This window comes from Pristiophorus japonicus, chromosome 10 (assembly GCF_044704955.1).
Source record: "Pristiophorus japonicus isolate sPriJap1 chromosome 10, sPriJap1.hap1, whole genome shotgun sequence".
Classification (NCBI taxonomy): domain Eukaryota; kingdom Metazoa; phylum Chordata; class Chondrichthyes; family Pristiophoridae; genus Pristiophorus; species Pristiophorus japonicus.
In genome coordinates this window covers 191,008,119-191,028,499 of record NC_091986.1, presented here as the reverse complement: position 1 = coordinate 191,028,499, position 20,381 = coordinate 191,008,119, and the positions used below count along the sequence as shown (strand labels likewise).

At 48.1% G+C, this 20,381-nt stretch overlaps 1 protein-coding gene across 1 annotated transcript in view; it reads right to left on the bottom strand.

The window, feature by feature from the left end:
* Positions 1-5,909: 5,909 nt before the first annotated feature.
* cracdlb (cracd like b) overlaps positions 5,910-20,381 on the bottom strand; it is a 198,149-nt gene continuing 183,677 nt past the window's right edge. The window contains exons 9-10 of the mRNA XM_070891603.1: positions 10,836-10,983; positions 5,910-6,189 (exon numbers count right to left, since the gene is read on the bottom strand). Of these exons, the coding sequence (XP_070747704.1) occupies positions 6,026-6,189; positions 10,836-10,983 (312 nt within the window). The 3' untranslated portion in view covers positions 5,910-6,025. The remainder of the gene's footprint in view (positions 6,190-10,835; positions 10,984-20,381) is intronic.

Here is a 20,381-nt window from a genome sequence, read left to right as displayed (position 1 = left end):
CGGCTCGGATCGGCTGTCGTCAGAGGGGCGGAAGTGCGGGCGACTCAGAGCTGCAGTCTCTGCAGCCACTTTAGTGGCAAACAGTGGGCCACCAGGGAGGAGTAAGGCCGAGCCAGTGGCCTGGCACCCAAGAGGGAGTGCTGGGCTGCCTGTTGGTGGCCGGGCCAAACCTCTGGTCGCCATTGTCAGACCAACCGACAATTAAAATAAAATGGCAGCCGCGGCAGCGCGCCCTCCCCTTTAAGGGCGGTCACGCTGCCCAGCCACAAGAAGGTTCCCACTGGGAAAAGCTGTCAGTGTCACCGACTGGCGCCGATTCGCTCACGCGGGGCAATTTCCCGCGCGGGGTGGAAACGGGGTCGCCGCCGGTCAGTAAGGGGTTGACAGGCGGCAACACCACCGGAGCGGAGACACTCTCCACCGGGAAAATCCACGAGGGCAATTTTCAAAACGGCGGCCGCTCTGTGCCGATCAAGCGATGAGTGCTTACCGACTGAAAGCAGCGGCCATGGTTCTTATTGAAAGGGGGAATTTTGGCCCTAATATGTTCCCGATTTCATCTCCTCCCCTCCCCCCCCCCCACTTGGTGGAAATCAAGCTGGGGAAGGGGAGTTAAAATGGAGTGGGGGATTTACCCACCCCGATCTGACTGCCTGCAATGCCCCAAGCTGGCGGGGTCCTCATCAACTATGCAGATCAGGCTCTGGTGATGTCATCGGGGCTCGGTCTGCTATTTTAACTGGAGACATGAGAAGGAGATGTGATGGCTTCCCAGCCAGGCCGAACCTGCTGGGTGCTGGATTGAGGGTCAGAAGAGGCTCAGGCAATAATTTTTTTTTTTAAAGTTTCCTCGTGCGAAATGTTGTCTTTTTGGCTGATTTGGCAACATTCAGCTCCGAGTTAGGAGGTTGTGGGGTGGAAATTCGGTCCCGCCTTTTTTAGAGCCGGTGTCACTGGCTGAGTGCTGATTTTAATGCCAGGCCATAGGTGCCGCCTCAAACTGCAAAATTCAGCGTTGCCGCCCAAAGATGAGAGAGCAGCGTTAAAAGTGGCGTAGCACACTCAGCCTCGGGGGCCAACCGATCGGCAGCTCAGGAGGCCGACTGAACTTCCCGACGCTGGACTGTCGGCACGCGAGGTAAAAAAAATGAAAAAATAAATTTCCGACACTTTCCCTCACCCACACTTTCCCATTAATACCTAAATGCTAAAAAAAAACATAAATACTTCCCTTGATCCCTGGATGCTCCCGCCCCGGGATCCCCAATGTCCCACCACCTTTCCCAGGTTATACGCCTGCCGGTAAGGCCACCGTATTCATCTAATTTCCCAGCGGTGGCAGCTCGCTCGATGACATCACCATGTGGGCGGCGGCCAAGTGTGCCGCGCTGACTGCACCACCCAACTAAATTTCCCGGCAGACCAGGAACCCGGTCGCCGCTGACGGTAAGTACTGAGCCGTCCGTTAGCCGCCCATCTCCGGCGGTAACAGTCGGCACAAGAAACCAAATTTCGACCCCTGTGGTTCAAGCCCCACCCTTGGATTTTAGAAAATAATCTCGGCTGATACTCTGGTGTAGTGCATTATCAGAGGTGCTACCCCTCAAAGGACATGTCAAACCGAGGTCCTATCTGCCTGTTCAGGGGAACATTAAAGATCCCTTAGCACCATTCTAGGAAAAGCAGGGATGTCTCCCAGTGCCCCAGCTGACATCCGTCTCTCAACCACTACCACCAAAAGTAGATGGTTGTCCAACCCAGTGCTGTTTGTCGGAGCTTACTGAGTGTGAAATAGCTGCCACACTTGCCCACATAGCAACTGCATTCCAAAAAGAAGCACTTCATGTGTGCGACGTGCTCCAGGGTGTCCTGAGTGAAGTGATAAGTTGCTGTATGAATGCAAGGTCTTTCTTCACTCTTCTTATGTGATATTTTCAATTCGTTATCTCAAATTGCTCCCATCAGCATTGACCGATCTGTAACCAGGAGTACAGTCCTGTTAACTTTGAGCTCAAAATTCACTATCTAAACACATCCAAAGTTTGGAAAGTTTGAAAGCTTGTATTTCGATTGTAGTGCTGGGTGTTTTGCAGTTTAATGGACACAGTTTTCACATGTCTACCGTGAGTCTTTACTTAAATCCACTAGCTATGTGCAGCTACAATAAATTTCAGATGACCACCATTAGATTTTACTAAAACCCCAAGTGGCGACATTGAATTTTATCATTAACACACACCACACAAACACACATAAGCTAACATTAAAAGATACTGCATATAAATTCACTGCATTCAGTACAAAGAGTGCCATCTTTAGATTAGTAAAAAATAATCCTTTAATTTCCATCATGATTTAACAAGTAGGAAGTTCTAACAATATAAAAGTAAGAAGAGGTAGTGTGAATTTAGCAACATAAAGGTAAGGCTGTGTTAACAGTCTGGTGCATCACATAGTAGTTAGGTTCAAGCTCATCAGATTGGAGATCTTTAAGCTGTACCAGCTTCGCTGACATCTAATTGGCAAAGTTATGTGAACGTAAAAACATCAAATATGCACAACATACACCCCTATCAAGTCGCCTATTCACAAATCCCACAGCATCTCACAGGTTTGTCATTACAGGATTTTTAGAACAAATACAATGGGACACGTCCGAATAATATATAATTCCTGAATGGATTTACTGTCCCTTATAGAATGCACAGTAGAATTCAGTGCATCAACCGTAACTTCATGCGGGTGCTTACAACCTAAGGGTGCAATTTATATTCACCAGCATGAGTGATCTTTCACTGTTCAGAGTAATATTTGTAGGTGCGGGGCCTTAATAAATTATTGTCTGCAATATTAGTGGTCGGACTCTTAATACATTCGTACGACACTCCACCGTCTGCTGTTATAACTGAGGTCCCTTTTAAATGGGTTAGGAGCTCTGTTGAATTAGCAGGCAGGGAAACATCACGTGAGAGTATGAAGGGACACGGCATGACAGGCAGGGCCTCCGCTTATCGGAAAATCGTGGTTGCAAGACTCACAATTTTCCAATAAGTCATCAGCAGCATGTTTGTACTACAATATTGCAGTTATTTCTAAGTTATTACTTTTTTTCCAATGGGGAAACTCTCCCTATTATTCTCCCAGTTTATCTTCCCAGGGCTCTCTGGATCATGCACCTTATGGAGCCAGAGGTTAAGCTGGATGATCCATTATTGGGCCTCTTCGGCTGATGCAACTCTGAAATCCGCTGCTATGAGGTGTGGGAGACCAGCCTCCGGATGAATCCACTATTGATTCCTTTTGCTTTTCTGTCCGTGGAGAAGTACCTGGCTTCAGCATGGCACTGCCCCGTGGCAATGTGAGTGGCATTAGGAGTGGCGCAGAATCAAACCTACATCCCGCCACTCCATGGCACCTGACCGATGCTCCGACATCTGCCATCGAGCCCTCATTTCTATGACAGGTGAGTCTCACGAGACAGTGCAGTACTATATCGGCAAAGAGAGAATATAGCATGTTATTTTTGGAACTTTGGGATCACTCAGGTGGACCATAATAGTCTTTACCAATTCTGTACATTCTGATGTAATGTAAAAACGCTATAGAAGTTTCTAACATTGACTTCTCATTAGAAAAAAGGCTAATATTTTTCATACTGTAATGTCCTTACTAATATTCACTCTGGAAAATGCATAGCGCTGCACTTAAGAGTGAATAAACAGCAAAGAAACACATCCCTGGAGTGCATTCAAATTTTCTCAAAGCAATTAACCACACAAATAGCTGACTAATGTAATTCAGACACTCATTCTGCATGAATACGGTTACATGGCATGACAGAATCAGATACTGTGCACGATGCTTTACACAGTGTTCTAAATATATACACAGCTACACACATACATGTGTGTACGGACAGACATAAATAATTACATTGCTGATAACATGCAGATGGCAAGAACAAATGTAAATCAGTGGCAAAGTTGAGTGAGGAAGGGAAGCTGCTAAAGTGAACATTTGTGAGCAACAAAACAGAGAACTTCCACTGCTTGTTGCCTTGTTCCCAAGTAAACTATTGAAAGTTGCATTCTTAGCAGTGGGGTATATGCAGTGAAACTACTGTCAGAAGATAGTATGCAAGATCTGAATCTATTGACGAAATAACTGGTTTTAGCACTTTTTGAAAGTGCACGTCGCCTATGATTTGTTCCAAAACAATTTAACTCTTTGTACCAAATGTAACTGTATCACAGTGAGAGTTAACTTCTGGCAATTTAGGAAAATAGTTTGGCAGGTACATATTTACACACTAAAGTTCTCACTACATATGAATATCATAAAGTAATTAGAGATTGAAACTTATAGTGCAATTGCATTGTTGCAAGTATTTAACTGCAGGCTGGGGCAATATAATTAGTTTGCTATGATACAAGATTCGTGAAAAGATTTTAAATGATTTCCTGTGCAAATGAACATATTCCTTCTGTAGGTCCATTCAGTTGCAATTCTGTTCTTAATTTCTGTGAGCATTCTTTTACAGCTTGCGAGTAACACTGTACCAGTTCAACTGTAGCCTTACAAAATAGAGTGTCAGGCATCCGCTAATAGTTAATAGCGGCGCTAATAATCTCAGTAGGCAAGCTAGTTGGATACTTTATTAGCCACATGACATGCGGTAGGTGCAGCATGCTTGGGGGGGGGGGGGGGGGAAAACAGGATCCCAAGATCCCAAAATTCTCCATCACTGGGGGGGCTTCCTCGCATCATGTCTGGGTCTGTCGTAGACTAAATGATAGCAATTCATTGCTACGGTTAGTCAATAACTCTGTTATCGTTGCATCATGTGATTACCAGGATGGTTGAAGGAGCACTAGATTGGATCTTTTTCCTCGAGCAATTCCAACGTTCCTAGCCACTGAAAGTCCTGCTGATCCGCACGTCCCAAATATCCCGTTTCAATTGGGACATCCTGACATTGAGCAACCCTGCTGACGACAGCAGCAGCAACGCAAGACTCATGAGTGAATAAAAATCGACTGATTTGCCGGTTCTACAGAAAGTGGCACTTCCGCCCCAGGCCAATCAGAATCCCACCCTTGCAACGCACTGCAGAATGATACATCGCCGCTGATTGGCTCGAAACAGAAAGGAGCACAGATAGTGTCGACTTTAAAACAAAATGTGAAATACTCAGCCAACCCAAGCAACACGTACAGATTACAGCCATCACTAGACTTCTGATAAAATATTAACTAATATATATATATTTTTCCCACATTTTAATGTGTCATTGTATAGTTTTGTTTTAACAGTAGTGGAACTATAATACAGAATGATAAATCATTACAAAAAATTCACAAAACTTAAAAAGCGTACAAATATAGCATTTTTACACCTGATCCAAAACACGCATTGTTTTCTTAATGCTGCAGAACTCTTAGAAGACATCAAAACACTTGTGGATCAATTGAATTTAAAAGTACTTCGTGTTTTTGACAGAAGGAACCAACATTCTTAATCTCTCTCTCTCTCTCTCCCCTCAGTTTTGCTGAACAAAGACTGCACCTACCATGCAGCACCTCCTACACCCATAACAAATGGAGCAGGTTCACAACAAGAACAATCCACTAACTATGGCCACCTACAAGGAGGCATCACAAAAATTGACACATGCTTCCTTCACTGTCCCAATCAAGTAGATCTGGAACATGACATGACAAGAAGCCATTACATGGTCTCAGAACCATCCTGTCAGGAATCTGTATTGCACTTGTTGGTCGGATCACCCCTGCCCCCCAACCCCCCTCCCCCCCACAACAGAATCCGGTGTTGTAATACACTAGATATAGCGGTCTAAGGAAATCCTATTTTTGTTTTTAAAAAACAGAATGTTAAGTGCCACCTACGGTTCATCAACACAGGATTCTAACTTTTAGTCAATCAACATTACGGACAGTCTAATGCATGTCCAATAACTAGTAGCTAAGAGATTTCCAAGTATAACTTTGAGGTTCCATGTGGAAGTCTACTTGATTATCTGAGGCATGTCACTCCAAGCTTTTGCCTTTTTTTTGGCGAGTTCCATCCACGATGGCTGACTGGATGAAGGAGAAATTTTATCCTTGCTGTGTTGATCCCGTCCGTCTTTGTCACTAGTATTCTGCGGTGTTCCAGATGAATGTTTATTTACTGTAAGTAAAATGATACATTTTTTTAAAAACTTAGACACCTAAAAGAAAAAATAGAATTCACAAACTTCAGTTATTAAAACAGACTTGCAATTTTACAGTGCCTTGTCTCATCTGTTAGAAACATTTCAAAGCACTTCACCTAGGATGAGTTGCTTTGACGTGTAAGGACAGTTATGTAGGGTAAAAGTATGAACAGAATATTATATAAATAATGTGATTTAAAATCCCATGCCAAATAATCAATAGTGTGGATACAAAGTATGTCACATTATAGCTGTTAATTAAATCCCCCTTATAATTGGCAATTAGTAAAGAGATTAATGGAAAAGTACAAAGTAGCAGACGGGGTTGTGATTTGCAATATCAAAATATTGTTTAGTAAATCAATTTTCTATTCTTAATACCACACTCCTTTAATTATCAGTTACAGTCCCTCTTAATTAGTGCTCAAATTAAATTGCTCGAGAAATACCACCAACGCTGTCTCCGCAAAATCCTGCAAATCCCCTGGGAGGATAGACACACCAACGTCAGTGTTCTCGATCAGGCCAACATCCCCAGCATCAAAGCACTGAACACACTTGACCAGCTCCTTTGGGCGGGCCACATCGACTGCATGCCTGACACAAGACTCCCAAAGCAAGCGCTCTATTCGGAACTCCTACATGGCAAGCGATCCCCAGGTGGGCAGAGGAAACGTTTCAAGGCCACCCTCAAAGCCTCCTTGATAAAGTGCAACATCCCCACCGGCACCTGGGAGTCCCTGGCCAAAGACCGCCCTAAGTGGAGGAAGTGCATCCAGGAGGGTGCTGAGCACCTCGAGTCTCGTCGCCGAGAGCATGCAGAAAACAAGTGCAGGCAGCGGAAGGAGCGTGCGGCAAACCAGTCCCACCCACCCCTTCCCTCAACGACTGTCTGTCCCACCTGTGATAGAGACTGTAATTCCCGTATTGGACTGTACAGTCACCTGAGAACTCACTTTTAGAGTGGAAGCAAGTCTTCCTCGATTTCAAGGGACTGCCTATGATGATGATGATAATTAGTGCTGCATTCATATCTCAGTGCTACTCACAGCAGGCTGTAGCAGGGCTGTTTGTCGCATTATTAGTCTGTATGCACCTTCCCTTGACATTGTGCGGGGGGTGGGGGCAGGGCTGGATTAAGGGCCTGATGGGCCTGGGGCAAACTGATCCAAATGGACTTACAGTTATGTTTGTTCATGTTCATTACATTACGTATATGATTCTGTTTCTGAGTATGAAAACATAGGCCAGTATATTCAACAATGAAAGCATATATTCTGTATCAAGTAGGCATATATTCTGGTTCTGGTAACATTGTAATACTAGAAAAACTCTAGAATAACTAGAAAGCACTGGAAAAACTCAGTCAATTTTCTTGAGATAGCTACATCTTGTTGTCTGTTTTCCTGATCTTCCTTTCTTGCTTTCGGCTTTTCCCATCCACTCCAGTGTTTCTGCATCGTGTGATGTGTCTTGGGCTGGTTATGACTATGATAGCTGGGCTGAACTCTTTATTTGGTGGGCTTATGTTCTTTGGTGGGCCTGGGACTGCAGCCCCATCCGCCCCATGGCTAATCCACCCCTGGGTGGGAATTTGGTTTCCGCCCAAAACTGGCACCGCCAAGCTTTGGGGTTGGGCCTCATTTGGATACTGCCGGCACCAAATGGGCACATTGGTGCATCTTGCTGGCCATGGGAGGGCGTGGAATTGGCTGGCTCCCGTGCTGAGCCAGCCAGAAGGTTGGGCCTGTTAGTATGCAGGTCCAGCAAGTAATCAGGAAGGCAAATGGAATGTTGGCCTTTATTGCAAAGGGGATGGAGTATTAAAGCAGAGAAATCCTGCTACAACTTTACAGGGTATTGGTGAGGCCACACCAAGAGTACTGCGTACAGTTTTGGTCTCCGTATTTAAGGGAGGATATACTTGCATTGGAGGCTGTTCAGAGAAGGTTCACTAGGTTGATTCCAGAGATGAGGGGGTTGACTTATTGTCATGTATATACATTCTGTTTGTAGCCACCAGATGGCATCATTGTTGGAAGCCACTGAGCAGCACGCACATGGTGCTGCTCAGGTATAAAAGGCCAGCCATTTTGAGCCTAAATAAAGCAGAAGCAAGGTTGTACCTTGCTTAGTTAAACAGTACACAGTTTGAACCTTTATTGCATACATAACACTTATGAAGATAGGTTGGGCCTATACTCATTGGAGTTCAGAAGAATGAGAGGTGATCTTATTGAAACTTATAAGATAATGAGGGGGCTCGACAAGGTGGATGCGGAGAGGATATTTCCAGTCATAGGGAAATTAAAACTAGGGGACATAGTCTTAGAATAAGGGGCCGCCCATTTAAAACCGAGATGAGAAGAAATTTCTTCTCTCAAAGGGTTGTAAATCTATGGAATTCTCTGCCCCATTGAGCTATGGAGGCTGGGTCATTGACTATATTAAGGCGGAGATAGACAGATGTTTGAGCGATAAGGGAGTAAAGGGTTATGGGGAGCAGGCAGGGAAGTGGAGCTGAGTCCATGATCAGATCAGCCATGATCTTATTGAATTTACATTGTACATTAATGATTTAGACGAGGGGATTAAATGTAGTATCTCCAAATTTGCGGATGACACTAAGTTGGGTGGCAGTGTGAGCTGCGAGGAGGATGCTATGAGGCTGCAGAGTGACTTGGATAGGTTAGGTGAGTGGGCAAATGCATGGCAGATGAAGTATAATGTGGATAAATGTGAGGTTATCCACTTTGGTGGTAAAAACAGAGAGACAGACTATTACCTAAATGGTGACAGATTAGGAAAAGGGGAGGTGCAACGAGACCTGGGTGTCATGGTACATCAGTCATTAAAGGTTGGCATGCAGGTACAGCAGGCGGTTAAGAAAGCAAATGGCATGTTGGCCTTCATAGCGAGGGGATTTGAGTACAGGGGCAGGGAGGTGTTGCTACAGTTGTACAGGGCCTTGGTGAGGCCACACCTGGAGTATTGTGTACAGTTTTGGTCTCCTAACTTGAGGAAGGGCATTCTTGCTATTGAGGGAGTGCAGCGAAGATTCACCAGACTGATTCCTGGGATGGTGGGACTGACCTATCAAGAAAGACTGGATCAACTGGGCTTGTATTCACTGGAGTTCAGAAGAATGAGAGGGGACCTCATAGAAACGTTTCAAATTCTGACGGGTTTAGACAGGTTAGATGCAGGAAGAATGTTCCCGATGTTGGGGAAGTCCAGAACCAGGGGTCACAGTCTAAGGATAAGGGGTAAGCCATTTAGGACCGAGATGAGGAGAAACTTCTTCACCCAGAGAGTGGTGAACCTGTGGAATTCTCTACCACAGAAAGTTGTTGAGACCAATTCACTAAATATATTCAAAAGGGAGTTAGATGAAGTCCTTACTACTCGGGGGATCAAGGGGTATGGCGAGAAAGCAGGAAGGGGGTACTGAAGTTGCATGTTCAGCCATGAACTCATTGAATGGCGGTGCAGGCTCGAGGGGCCAAATGGCCTCCTCCTGCTCCTAATTCTTATGTTCTTATGAGAGTGGGGAGGGGGGCTAAGCACGAGCCAGAAGTAGGCTGCAGCATTAGTGGGGAGCCAATGAGTTACAACTTCCTCCAGTTCAACGTCCTGAAGCCATTGTCTTCACTCCCTGCACAGAGGTACGGTAATATAGTGGTTATGTTACTGGACTAGTAATCCAGAAGCCTGGACTAATGATCCGGACACTTGAGTTCAAAATCCCATCACAGCAGCTGGGGAATTAAAACTCAGCTAATTAAATAAATCTGAAATAATGCTAGTGTCAGTATCAGTAATGGTGATCATGAAACTAAAGGATTGTCGTTAAAAACTGGTTCACAGATTTCCTTCCCTAAAGGACATTAGTCATCCTTACCCGTGACTCCAGACCCACAGCGATGTGGTTGACTCTTAATTGTCCTCTGAAATAACCTAGCAAGTTGTATCAAACCACGACAAAAAAGCATCATGGCGGTTCAAGGTGGCGGCTCACCACCACCTTCTCAAGGGAAAGTAGGGGTGGGCAAGAAATGCTGGCTTTTCCAGCGACGCCCACATCCTGTGAATGAATTGAAAAAAAACTCCACTTCTTTGCCACCAATTTCTTCCTCCTTTCCAACCATGTCTCGGGCTCAACCAGACTGTCTGCATCCTCGGCGTCTTGTTTGAGCTTATTTTTAGACCCCAAATACAAACACCGCTTGCTTCCACTCTGTAATACTATCCAGCTCTGCCCTGTCAACTCTCGTACATGTCTTCACTCAGCCACTCTAATGCTCCACTATCCGCTCCCCGACACACAACAGGTCAAGTTTAAAACCCTAGTCCTCGTTTTAAAATCCTACATTGGTGCAGAGTTTTCTGCCACCTGGGTTCTAATGTCCGGAATTCCCTCCCTCATCCCCCGCCACCTCTCTTTCACTCCTTTAAAAACCTTCTGACAAACCATCTCTTCGACCAGCCTTTGGTTACTCCTCCTAACTTCTCACTTCCTAGCTCAGCGTCCATTTACGTCTATCAGTGATCTTTGCTGACCGTGGCACGATCTTTATGTTAAAGGCACTATATGAATGCAAGTTGTTGTCTTCAGTTTTACCTGTCACAGGACTGGGTGTGGGAGAAACTTTCTGTTGAGGCTCTGCCACACTTGACTTTAGTTCCAGTTTGCAGTCTTGAAGAGGTTTGCAGGAAGACAACGACTTATGATGACTGCTTTTGAATTCAGTTGCTGGCTTTGTGGTCTCCTATGAAAAAGAACGTTGCAAATGGAGTTTACAATTTTGCACAGCAATTGTTATACCTTGTGTGTAAAGTGTAAAAACAGAAATGCATTCTGGTGTAAAGCCAACCAAAGCGGTCTTACCGTTGCATCACAAGGAAATAAAATCTCAAGAACAAAGTAAGCTAACAAATATCATTTGGAAATTACTGTGTGTGATATTTGTGATATATTCTTTCCGACATCACTAACACACACATTCTACAAGTTGACTGCGATACACCATGTGACTTTTATTGCATTTACAGCAGTGGTTGCATTACCACAGTAGTCCACTAGGTGGAGTAGTTGTCCACTAGGGGAGCTCGATATTACAATAACACATTAACACGTTCATATGACTAATCCAGTGGGTTAATACCTCCTTTAAAATAGCAATCAAAGCAATGTTAAGCAAAGGCATTAAGCCTTCATATGCCAACATTGGATTCCTGTGCGAACATTTGTTCTGTCCGTCGTGTGCCACAGAGCTGAGTGCACCCTCATGATTTAGAATCTTGGGACTGTATGACATGCAGGATTTCAGGGACCAGTACGGCTGGGGCACTTACTGAAACACGAGGACATGCTGCTTGTTAGAATATTGACCATTACTAGTTGACCATCTTCCTATCAGACCCTGCCCGTGTACAGCAAGTTAAAATGTCCTAGTGACACGCTAGCTCGGACGTACTAGCTGAGCTTACGGATAACAGGTGTTCTTTGCGAACAAGCGGCAAAGGACCAAAGGCTTAACGATAAGAGGAGAGCCTACACATTCCAGAGGGCAATAACAAGCCTGTAAGACAGAGATGGGGGTCGAAAAGATTAGGACGCTCCGTAAGCAGCTCATCTTGAGTTAGTAGCATAGCGTCAGTTTGGTGGGATAATTAATAACAAGACGACAAGGACAGAGATGCATACATGCAGCCCAATAATATAAAGGTAGAGCATCCTCCTTCCAAAAGTTAGAGTTCTCAACACAGCTGGAAGTCCATAGCCTAGCGATGGAGGTTGAGCTTAATCACCTTGAAGTCCGCAGAGATAACCAGATTGCATTAATTGTTTGTCATTTAATGTAGTGCTGTAGGGCAGTTCTACAAGAACAATGCTGTTATTAGTCAATACATTAAAGTTTGTTGTTTAAAATCACAATCACGTGGAAGTTATTGTTGTAAGACTAACAACCTTGCGTTGCGATAGAACCTATGGAAAGAAATCCACTAACACTGTTTATCTCTTGATTTTGGGACATAGGGCCTCCTTTTCAAGCATTCCCTCCCAGTACTTAGCAACAACTGTGCTTGGCAACAGTTGAACCGAACACCAGATTCGTCCTACACAATGTTCCTCATTAATAAGCTCAATCTGGGTGTTGGTCAATAATGTTGCTGTAACAAGGTGAGCAGTATAAAGGAGAGCCTGCGTATTTCAGTTGACTGTTAAGCCGGGGCTATTATCCAATAAAAATGATCGTTAGCAAGTCAGATTCCCCAGTTTAGAGAAAACTAGTCTCTCGATAGAATCTTAAAAATGGTGAAACGTTCGATGAGAAAAGGATATTAATCTTAGTGTCCTCATTATAAAGTGCTGCTCCAGTGCCCCAAACCCTGGGAGACTGATGTCTGCTTCTGGAAATGTAAAATATTTGCATCTTGTTGGGTTGCCACTTACAAGCAGCCTCTGTTTGCCAGGAGTGAAAGTTAATCTCACAAGAGTTGTACGGTTTATAAAGCTCAGCGGTGTTAAAAATATTTTGGCTCTGTGAGGCATTATTAAAATCTTGCTACATCTGACAGAAACTGATGTGTGGATGGATTCCCAGTTTGCTGAGAGCTGACAGCAGCACTGACTTTATCTCTGTTTTGGTGGGGAGATGCAGAAATTAACGGCTGACTTTGGAGCAGGCGTCATGTTTAATTTAGAACAACTGCATAAATGAGGTCGATGTAGTCAACTCAAAATAACAGGAAGGAAAAGCTCCACTCAGACCCCATAGTGCTCCTACTGTCTGGCTTTCTGTTCCCTTCAGCTTCTCATGGTCAGTGGCACATGTTGGAAAAGCAAAGAAGACTTGAGAGCCTGCCACAAGTAGCATTACTCTTTTTTTTCATTTGTTCATGGGATGTGGTCATTGTTGGCAAAGCCAGCATTTATTGCTCATCCCTAATTGCGCTTGACAAGAACCACTGTTCTTTTTTGTATCAGTTTGGTACAACAGTTAAGAGTGGGTCTGGCAGCCAGATCGGGTATTGGCAGCAGATTTCCTTCTCGAAAGGACATTAGTGAACCGGATGGGCTTTTACGACAATCTGATAATTTCATGGTCACCATTACTGATAGCAGCTTTTTTTAATTCCAGATTTATGTAATTAACTGAATTTAAATTGCTGCCATGGTGGGGTTTGAACTCATATCTCTCAATTGTTAAGTCCAGGTCTCTTAATTACTAGTCCAGTAACATAACCACTACGCTACCAGTAATGTATGCACCTGTAAATTGGCTCACAGGTTTGTAGAGCTGTTGTGTGCCAGGAGATTTACTCGGCCGCATCCTCCGCCAAGATCAACTGGGAGAAATGTTCCGGACTCCTGGTGGGTCAGTGGTGGGTGGATTCCCTGCCGGAGGAGCTCAGGCCTTTTGCCTGGAGCATGACCCATCTCCTCTATCTGGGAGTCTACCTTAGTCCCGACGAGGAAGCCTGGCCGGCGAACTGGCAGGAGCTGGAGGCCAAGGTCGCCGTTCGCCTAGGGCGCTGGACAGGACTGCTCCGAGTGCTGTCCTACAGGGGTCGACTGCTAGTCATAAACCAGCTGGTGGCCGCTATGCTGTGGTACCGGCTGGTCACTTTGACCCCCCCCCTGCGTTTGTCGCCAAGATACAGAAGAAGCTGGTGGACTTCTTCTGGAACAACAGGAAGCACTGGGGCTCTGCCGTCCAGGAGCTGCCTGTCTTTTACAAGGAACTCACCAGGGTCTGGAACAAAGTCTCCACCAAGCGCACCTCTCAACCGGCTGGAGTGGTGGCTGTCCTGCAGAAGCCGCTGCTCGGGAATCCGTACCTCCACGACCGAGGTTTTAGGTGGCAGAGAGGGCTGTGGCTGCTGAGGTGACCAGGGTCAGGGACCTGCTCGATGGCGGAGGAGCGGGCTGGTTGGTGCCAGACATGCTGGCGCGGCGCCTAAATTCGGCCGACGTCCGCCTCGCGGCCGATGCCATCGAGTCGCTAAAAACAGCTCTGGGCCCTGACTCTGTTAGGTGTGTCGAAGAGGCTCAAGCACGTGGGGAGATCCCGTCCGAACTGACCCCCGTCCGGACGGAATTCCTCATCGGCACCAAACCCCGGAACCTCCCTCGGGAGCCGGTGCCTCACAACTTGAGCCGCCTCGGGGAAATCCTCTCCGTGCCTTTCAGTTCTGCGCGGAGGGGTTTCCTGTACGGGCTGCTCCTGCACACTCTTAACCTTGCCATCCTCGTCTGCCGTCCGGACATGCCATGGCGCAACATCTTGCCGTCCGGAGGAGGCGGGGGTCCCCAATGGAGGGCACTCTACGCGGGAGTCCTTCCATTATTCATCGGGGACTTGGCCTGGAGGGTGGTGCAGTCCCGTGCAATAAATTTTTAAGTCGGTTCACGGGCTCACAGGCCGCCTGCAATTTCTGCGGTCTGGAAGAGTCCGTGTTCCATGTTTTTATGGAATGTGCGAGGTTGCAGCCCCTGTTTCATTACTTAAAGGGGCTGCTCCTCAATTTCTGGTTGCACTTCAGTCCCACACTCCTGATCTTTGGGCACACTGTGCGGAGGGGAGCGGGTAGGTCCGAGGGCCTCCTCGTAGGACTGCTCCTGGGCACGGCCAAGGGTGCCATCAGCCGGTCCAGGCAGCGGGCGGTCGAGGGGGTCGTTCAGCCTGACTGCCTGCCTCTCTTCCGCGCGTACATCCGAGATGGAGCACGCGGTGTCCACCGGTACGCTCGCGGCCTTCCGCGAGAGGTGGGCGCAGGAGGGACTGGAGTGCATCGTTACCCCTGGCAACCAAATTTTAATTTGATTTTATTTATTTTACAGTTTGATTTGTTTTAATTGCCGTTTTAGTGTCCCCCTCTCCTTTTATAGGGGGCACTTGTAAATTATGTTTTTAGAGTCCAAAAACACAAAACAAAATCGATAAAAATATTTTTCTTAAAAAACAAAAAAACAAAAAAAGGGCCTTGCGAAATGTTTGGAGTGTCCCCCAGATCGGGGGTTACTTGACCTAATGTTTATTTGTCTCCTTTAAAAGAGTAGTAGAGCTGTTGTGTGCCAGGAGATTTACTCGGCTGCATCCTCCGCCAGGATCAACTGGTAGAAATGTTCCGGGCTCCTGGTGGGTCAGTGGCGGGTGGATTCCCTGCTGGAGGAGCTCAGGCCTTTTGCCTGGAGCACGACCCATCTCCTCTATCTGGGAGTCTACCTAAGCCCCGACGAGGAAGCCTGGCCTGCGAACTGGCAAGAGCTGGAGGCCAAGGTCGCCGCTCGCCTAGGGCGCTGGACAGGACTGCTCCGAGTGCTGTCCTACAGGGGTCGAGCGCTAGTCATAAACCAGCTGGTGGCCACTATGCTGTAGTACCGGCTGGTCACTTTGACCTCTCCCCCTGCGTTTGTCGCCAAGATACAGAAGAAGCTGCTGGAAGCACTGGGTCTCTGCCGCGGTCTTGAGTCTCCCGCTTAGGGAGGGCGGTCAGTCGTTGGTGTGCGTCAGCACCCAGCTAGCGACTTTCCGTCTTCAGACCCTGCAGAGATACCTTTACGTCGAGCCCCCTCCTAGGTGGCGTGCGCTGGTGACGTATTTCTTCCGCCAGCAGCACAGCCTCAACTACAACACGCAGCTCCTGTGTGAGCTTGGGGGGGCGTCAGGACCGCCGTCCAGGAGCTGCCTGTCTTTTACAAGGAACTCACCAGGGTCTGGAACAAAGTCTCCACCAAGCGCAGCTCTCCACAGGCTGGAGTGGCAGCTGTCCTGCAGGAGCCGCTGCTTGGGAATCCGTACCTCCACGACCGAGGTTTTAGGGGGCAGTTGGACGAGAGTGCTGTGGCTGGTGAGGTGACCAGGGTCAGGGACCTGCTCGATGGCGGAGGAGCGGGCTGGATGGCGCCAGACGAGCTGGAACGGTGCCTAAACTGGCCGACGTCCGCCACGCGGCCGATGCCATCGAGTCGCTAAAAACAGCTCTGGGCCCTGACTCCGTTAGGTGTGTCGAGGAGGCTCAAGCACGTGGGGAGATCCCGTCCGAACTGACCCCCGTCCGGACGGAATTCCTCATCGGCGCCAAACTCCGGAACCTCCCTCGGGAGCCGGCGCCTCACAACTTGAACCGCCTCGGGGAAATCCCCTCCGTGCCTTTCAGTTCTGTGCGGAGGGGTTTCCTGTACGGGCTGCTCCTGCACACTCTCAACTTTGCCATCCTTGTCTGCCGTCCGGACACGCTATGGCGTACCATCTTGTCATGCGGAGGAGGCGGGGGTCCCCAGTGGAGTGCACTCTACGCGGGAGTCCTCCCTCTATTTATCGGGGACTTGGCCTGGAGGGTGGTGCACGGAGCAGTCCCGTGTAATAAATTTTTAAGCCGGTTCACGGTCTCGCAGGCTGCCTGCAATTTCTGCGGTCTGGAAGAGTCCATGTTCCATGTTTTTATTGAATGTGCGAGGTTGCAGCCCCTGTTCCATTATTTAAAGGGGCTGCTCCTCAATTTCTGGTTGCACTTCAGTCCCACACTCCTGATCTTTGAGCACCCTGTGCAGAGGGGAGCGGGTAGGTCCGAGGGCCTCCTCGTAGGACTGCTCCTGGGCACGGCCAAGGGTGCCAGCAGCCGGTCCAGGCAGCGGGCGGTCGAGTGGGTCGTTCAGCCTGACTGCCTGGCTCTCTTCCGCGCCTACATCCGGCCAGGGTGTCCCTAGAGATGGAGCACGCGGTGTCCACCGGTACGCTCGCGGGCTTCCGCGAGAGGTGGGCGCTGGAGGGACTGGAGTGCATTATCACCCCCGGCAACCAAATTTTAATTTGATTTTATGTTTTAAAGTTTAATTTGTTTTAATTGCCAGTTTTAGTGTCCCCCCTCCCCTTTTATACGGGGCACTTGTAAATTATATGATTTTAATGCCCCCAAAAAAAAAATCACAAAAAAACCCCTCAAAAAAACAAAAAGAAACAAAAAAAAAAAAGAGGGCAGTTAAAAGTGTCTGGAGTGTCCCCCAGATCTAATGTTTATTTTGTCTCCCCCAAAAGAGTTGTAGAGCTGTTGTGTGCCAGGAGATTTACTCGGCCGCATCCTCCGCCAGGATCAACTGGGAGAAATGTTCCGGACTCCTGGTGGGTCAGTGGCGGGTGGACTCCCTGCCGGAGGAGCTCAGGCCTTTTGCCTGGAGCACGACCCATCTCCTCTATCTGGGATTCTACCTTAGCCCCGACGAGGAAGCCTGGCCGGCGAACTGGCAAGAGCTGGAGGCCAAGGTCGCCGCTCGCCTAGGGCGCTGGACAGGACTGCTCCGAGTGCTGTCCTACAGGGGTCGAGCGCTAGTCATAAACCAGCTGGTGGCCACTATGCTGTAGTACCAGCTGGTCACTTTGACCCCTCCCCCTGCGTTTGTCGCCAAGATACAGAAGAAGCTGGTGGACTTCTTCTGGAACAACAGGAAGCACTGGGTCTCTGCCGCGGTCTTGAGTCTCCCGCTTAGGGAGGGCGGTCAGTCGTTGGTGTGAGTCAGCACCCAGCTAGCGACTTTCCGTCTTCAGACCCTGCAGAGATACCTTTACGTTGAGCCCCCTCCTAGGTGGTGTGCTCTGGCGACGTATTTCTTCCGCCAGCAGTACAGCCTCAACTACGACACGCAGCTCCTGTTTGTGAGCTTGGGGGGCGTCAGGACCGCCGTCCAGGAGCTGCCTGTCTTTTACCAGGAACTCATCAGGGTCCAGAACAAAGTCTCCACCAAGCACAGCCCTCTACCGGCTGATGTGGCGGCTGTCCTGCAGGAACCGCTGCTCGGGAATCCGTACCTCCACGACCGAGGTTTTAGGTGGCGGTCGGACGAGAGGGCTGTGGCTGGCGAGGTGACCAGGGTCAGGGACCTGCTCGATGGCGGAGGAGCGGGCTGGATGGTGCTGGACGAGCTGGAACGGCGCCTAAATTCGGCCGACGTCCGCCGCGCGGCCGATGCCATCGAGTCGCTAAAAACATCTCTGGGCCCTGACCCCATTAGGTGTGTCGAGGAGGCTCAAGCACGTGGGGAGATCCCGTCGGAACTGACCCCCGTCCGGACAGAATTCCTCATCGGCGCCAAACCTACCTCCCTCGGGAGCCGGCGCCTCACAACTTGAGCCGCCTCGGGGAAATCCCCTCCGTGCCTTTCAGTTCCGCGCGGAGGGGTTTCCTGTACGAGCTGCTCCTGCACACTCTCAACTTTGCCATCCTCGTCTGACGTCCGGTCACGCCATGGCGTACCATCTTGCCGTCCGGAGGAGGCGGGGGTCCCCAATGGAGTGCACTCTACGCGGGAGTCCTCCCACTATTTATCGGGGACTTGGCCTGGAGGATGGTGCACGGAGCAGTGCCGTGCAATAAATTTTTAAACTGGTTCACGGGCACCCAGGCCGCCTGCAATTTCTGCAGTCAGGAAGAGTCCGTGTTCCATGTTTTTATCGAATGCATGAGGTTGCAGCCCCTGTTCCATTATTTAAAGGGGCTGCTCCTCAATTTCTGGCTGCACTTCAGTCCCACACTCCTGATCTTTGGGCACCCTGTGTGAAGGGGAGCGGGTAGGTCCGAGGGCCCTCCTCATAGAACTGCTCCTGGGCACAGCCAAGGGTGCCATCAGCCGGTCCAGGCAGCGGGTGGTCGAGGGGGTCGTTCAGCTTGAGTGCCTGCCTCTCTTCCGCGCGTACATCCGCGCCAGGGTGTCCTTAGAGATGGAGCACGCGGTGTCCACCGGTACGCTCGCGGCCTTCCGTGAGAGGTGGGCGCCGGAGGGACTGGAGTGAATCGTTACCCCCAGCAACCAAATTTTAATTTGATTTTATATGTTTTAAAGTTTAATTTGTTTTAATTGCCGGTTTTAGTGTCCCCCTTCCCCTTTTATAGGGGGCACTTGTATATATATATATATATCTGTGGTTTTACTGCCCAAAAAAGCATAAAAATCACCAATAAAAAAGGGCACGTGAAAAGTGTTTGGCGTGTCCCCCAGATCAGGGGGCATGATTTAATGTTTATTTTTGGTTTCTCCAAAATGAGTTGTACAGCTGTTGAATTGTGAGTGGCTTAGCTAGTCACGTGATGCTCACAAGACTCAATAAAACCCCAGCCAGTTGGATTCAGGGGATCCATGATGAGGCATGTGGTTGTGAGCCTGGTGGATGAAACATAGAAACATGGAAAATAGGTGTAGGAGTACGTCATTCGGCCCTTCAAGCCTGCACCACCATTCAATAAGATTATGGCTGATCATGCAACTTCAGTACCCCATTCCTGCTTTCTCTCCATATGCCTTGATCTCTTTAGATGCAAGGGCCATATCTAACTCCCTCTTGAATATATCCAATGAACTGGCATCAACAACTCTCTGCGGTAGAGAATTCCACAGGTTAACAACTCTCTGAGTGAAGAAGTTTCTCCTCATCTCAGTCCTAAGTGGCTTACCCTTTATCCTTAGCCTGTGTCCCCTGGTTCTGGACTTCCCCAACATCGGGAACATTCTTCATGCATCTAACCTGTCCAGTCCCATCAGAATTTTATATGTTTCTATGAGATCCCCTCTCATTCTTCTAAATTCAAGTGAATATAAGCCTAGTCGATGCAGCCTTTCTTCATATGTCAGTCCTGCCATTCCGGGAATCAGTCTGGTGAACCTTCGCTGCACTCACTCAATAGCAAGAATGTCCTTCCTCAGATTAGGAAACCAAAACTGTACACAATATTCAAGGTGTGGCCTCACCAAGGCCCTGTACAACTACAGTAAGACCTCCCTGCTCCTATACTCAAATCCTCTCGCTATGAAGGCCAACATGCCATTTGCCTTCTTCACTGCCTGGTGTACCTTTACGCCAACTTTCAATGACTGATGTACCATGACACCCAGGTCTCGTTGCACCTCCTTTTCCTAATCTGTCACCATTCAGATAATATTCTGCCTTCCTGTTTTTGCCACCAAAGTGGATAACCTCACATTTATCCACATTATACTGTATCTGCCATGCATTTGCCCACTCACCTAACCTGTCCAAGTCACCCTGCAGCCTCTTAGCATCCTCCTCACAGCTCACACTGCCACCCAGCTTAGTGTCATCTGCAAATCTGGAGATATTACATTCAATTCCTTCGTCCAAATCATTAATGTATATTGTAAAGAGCTGGG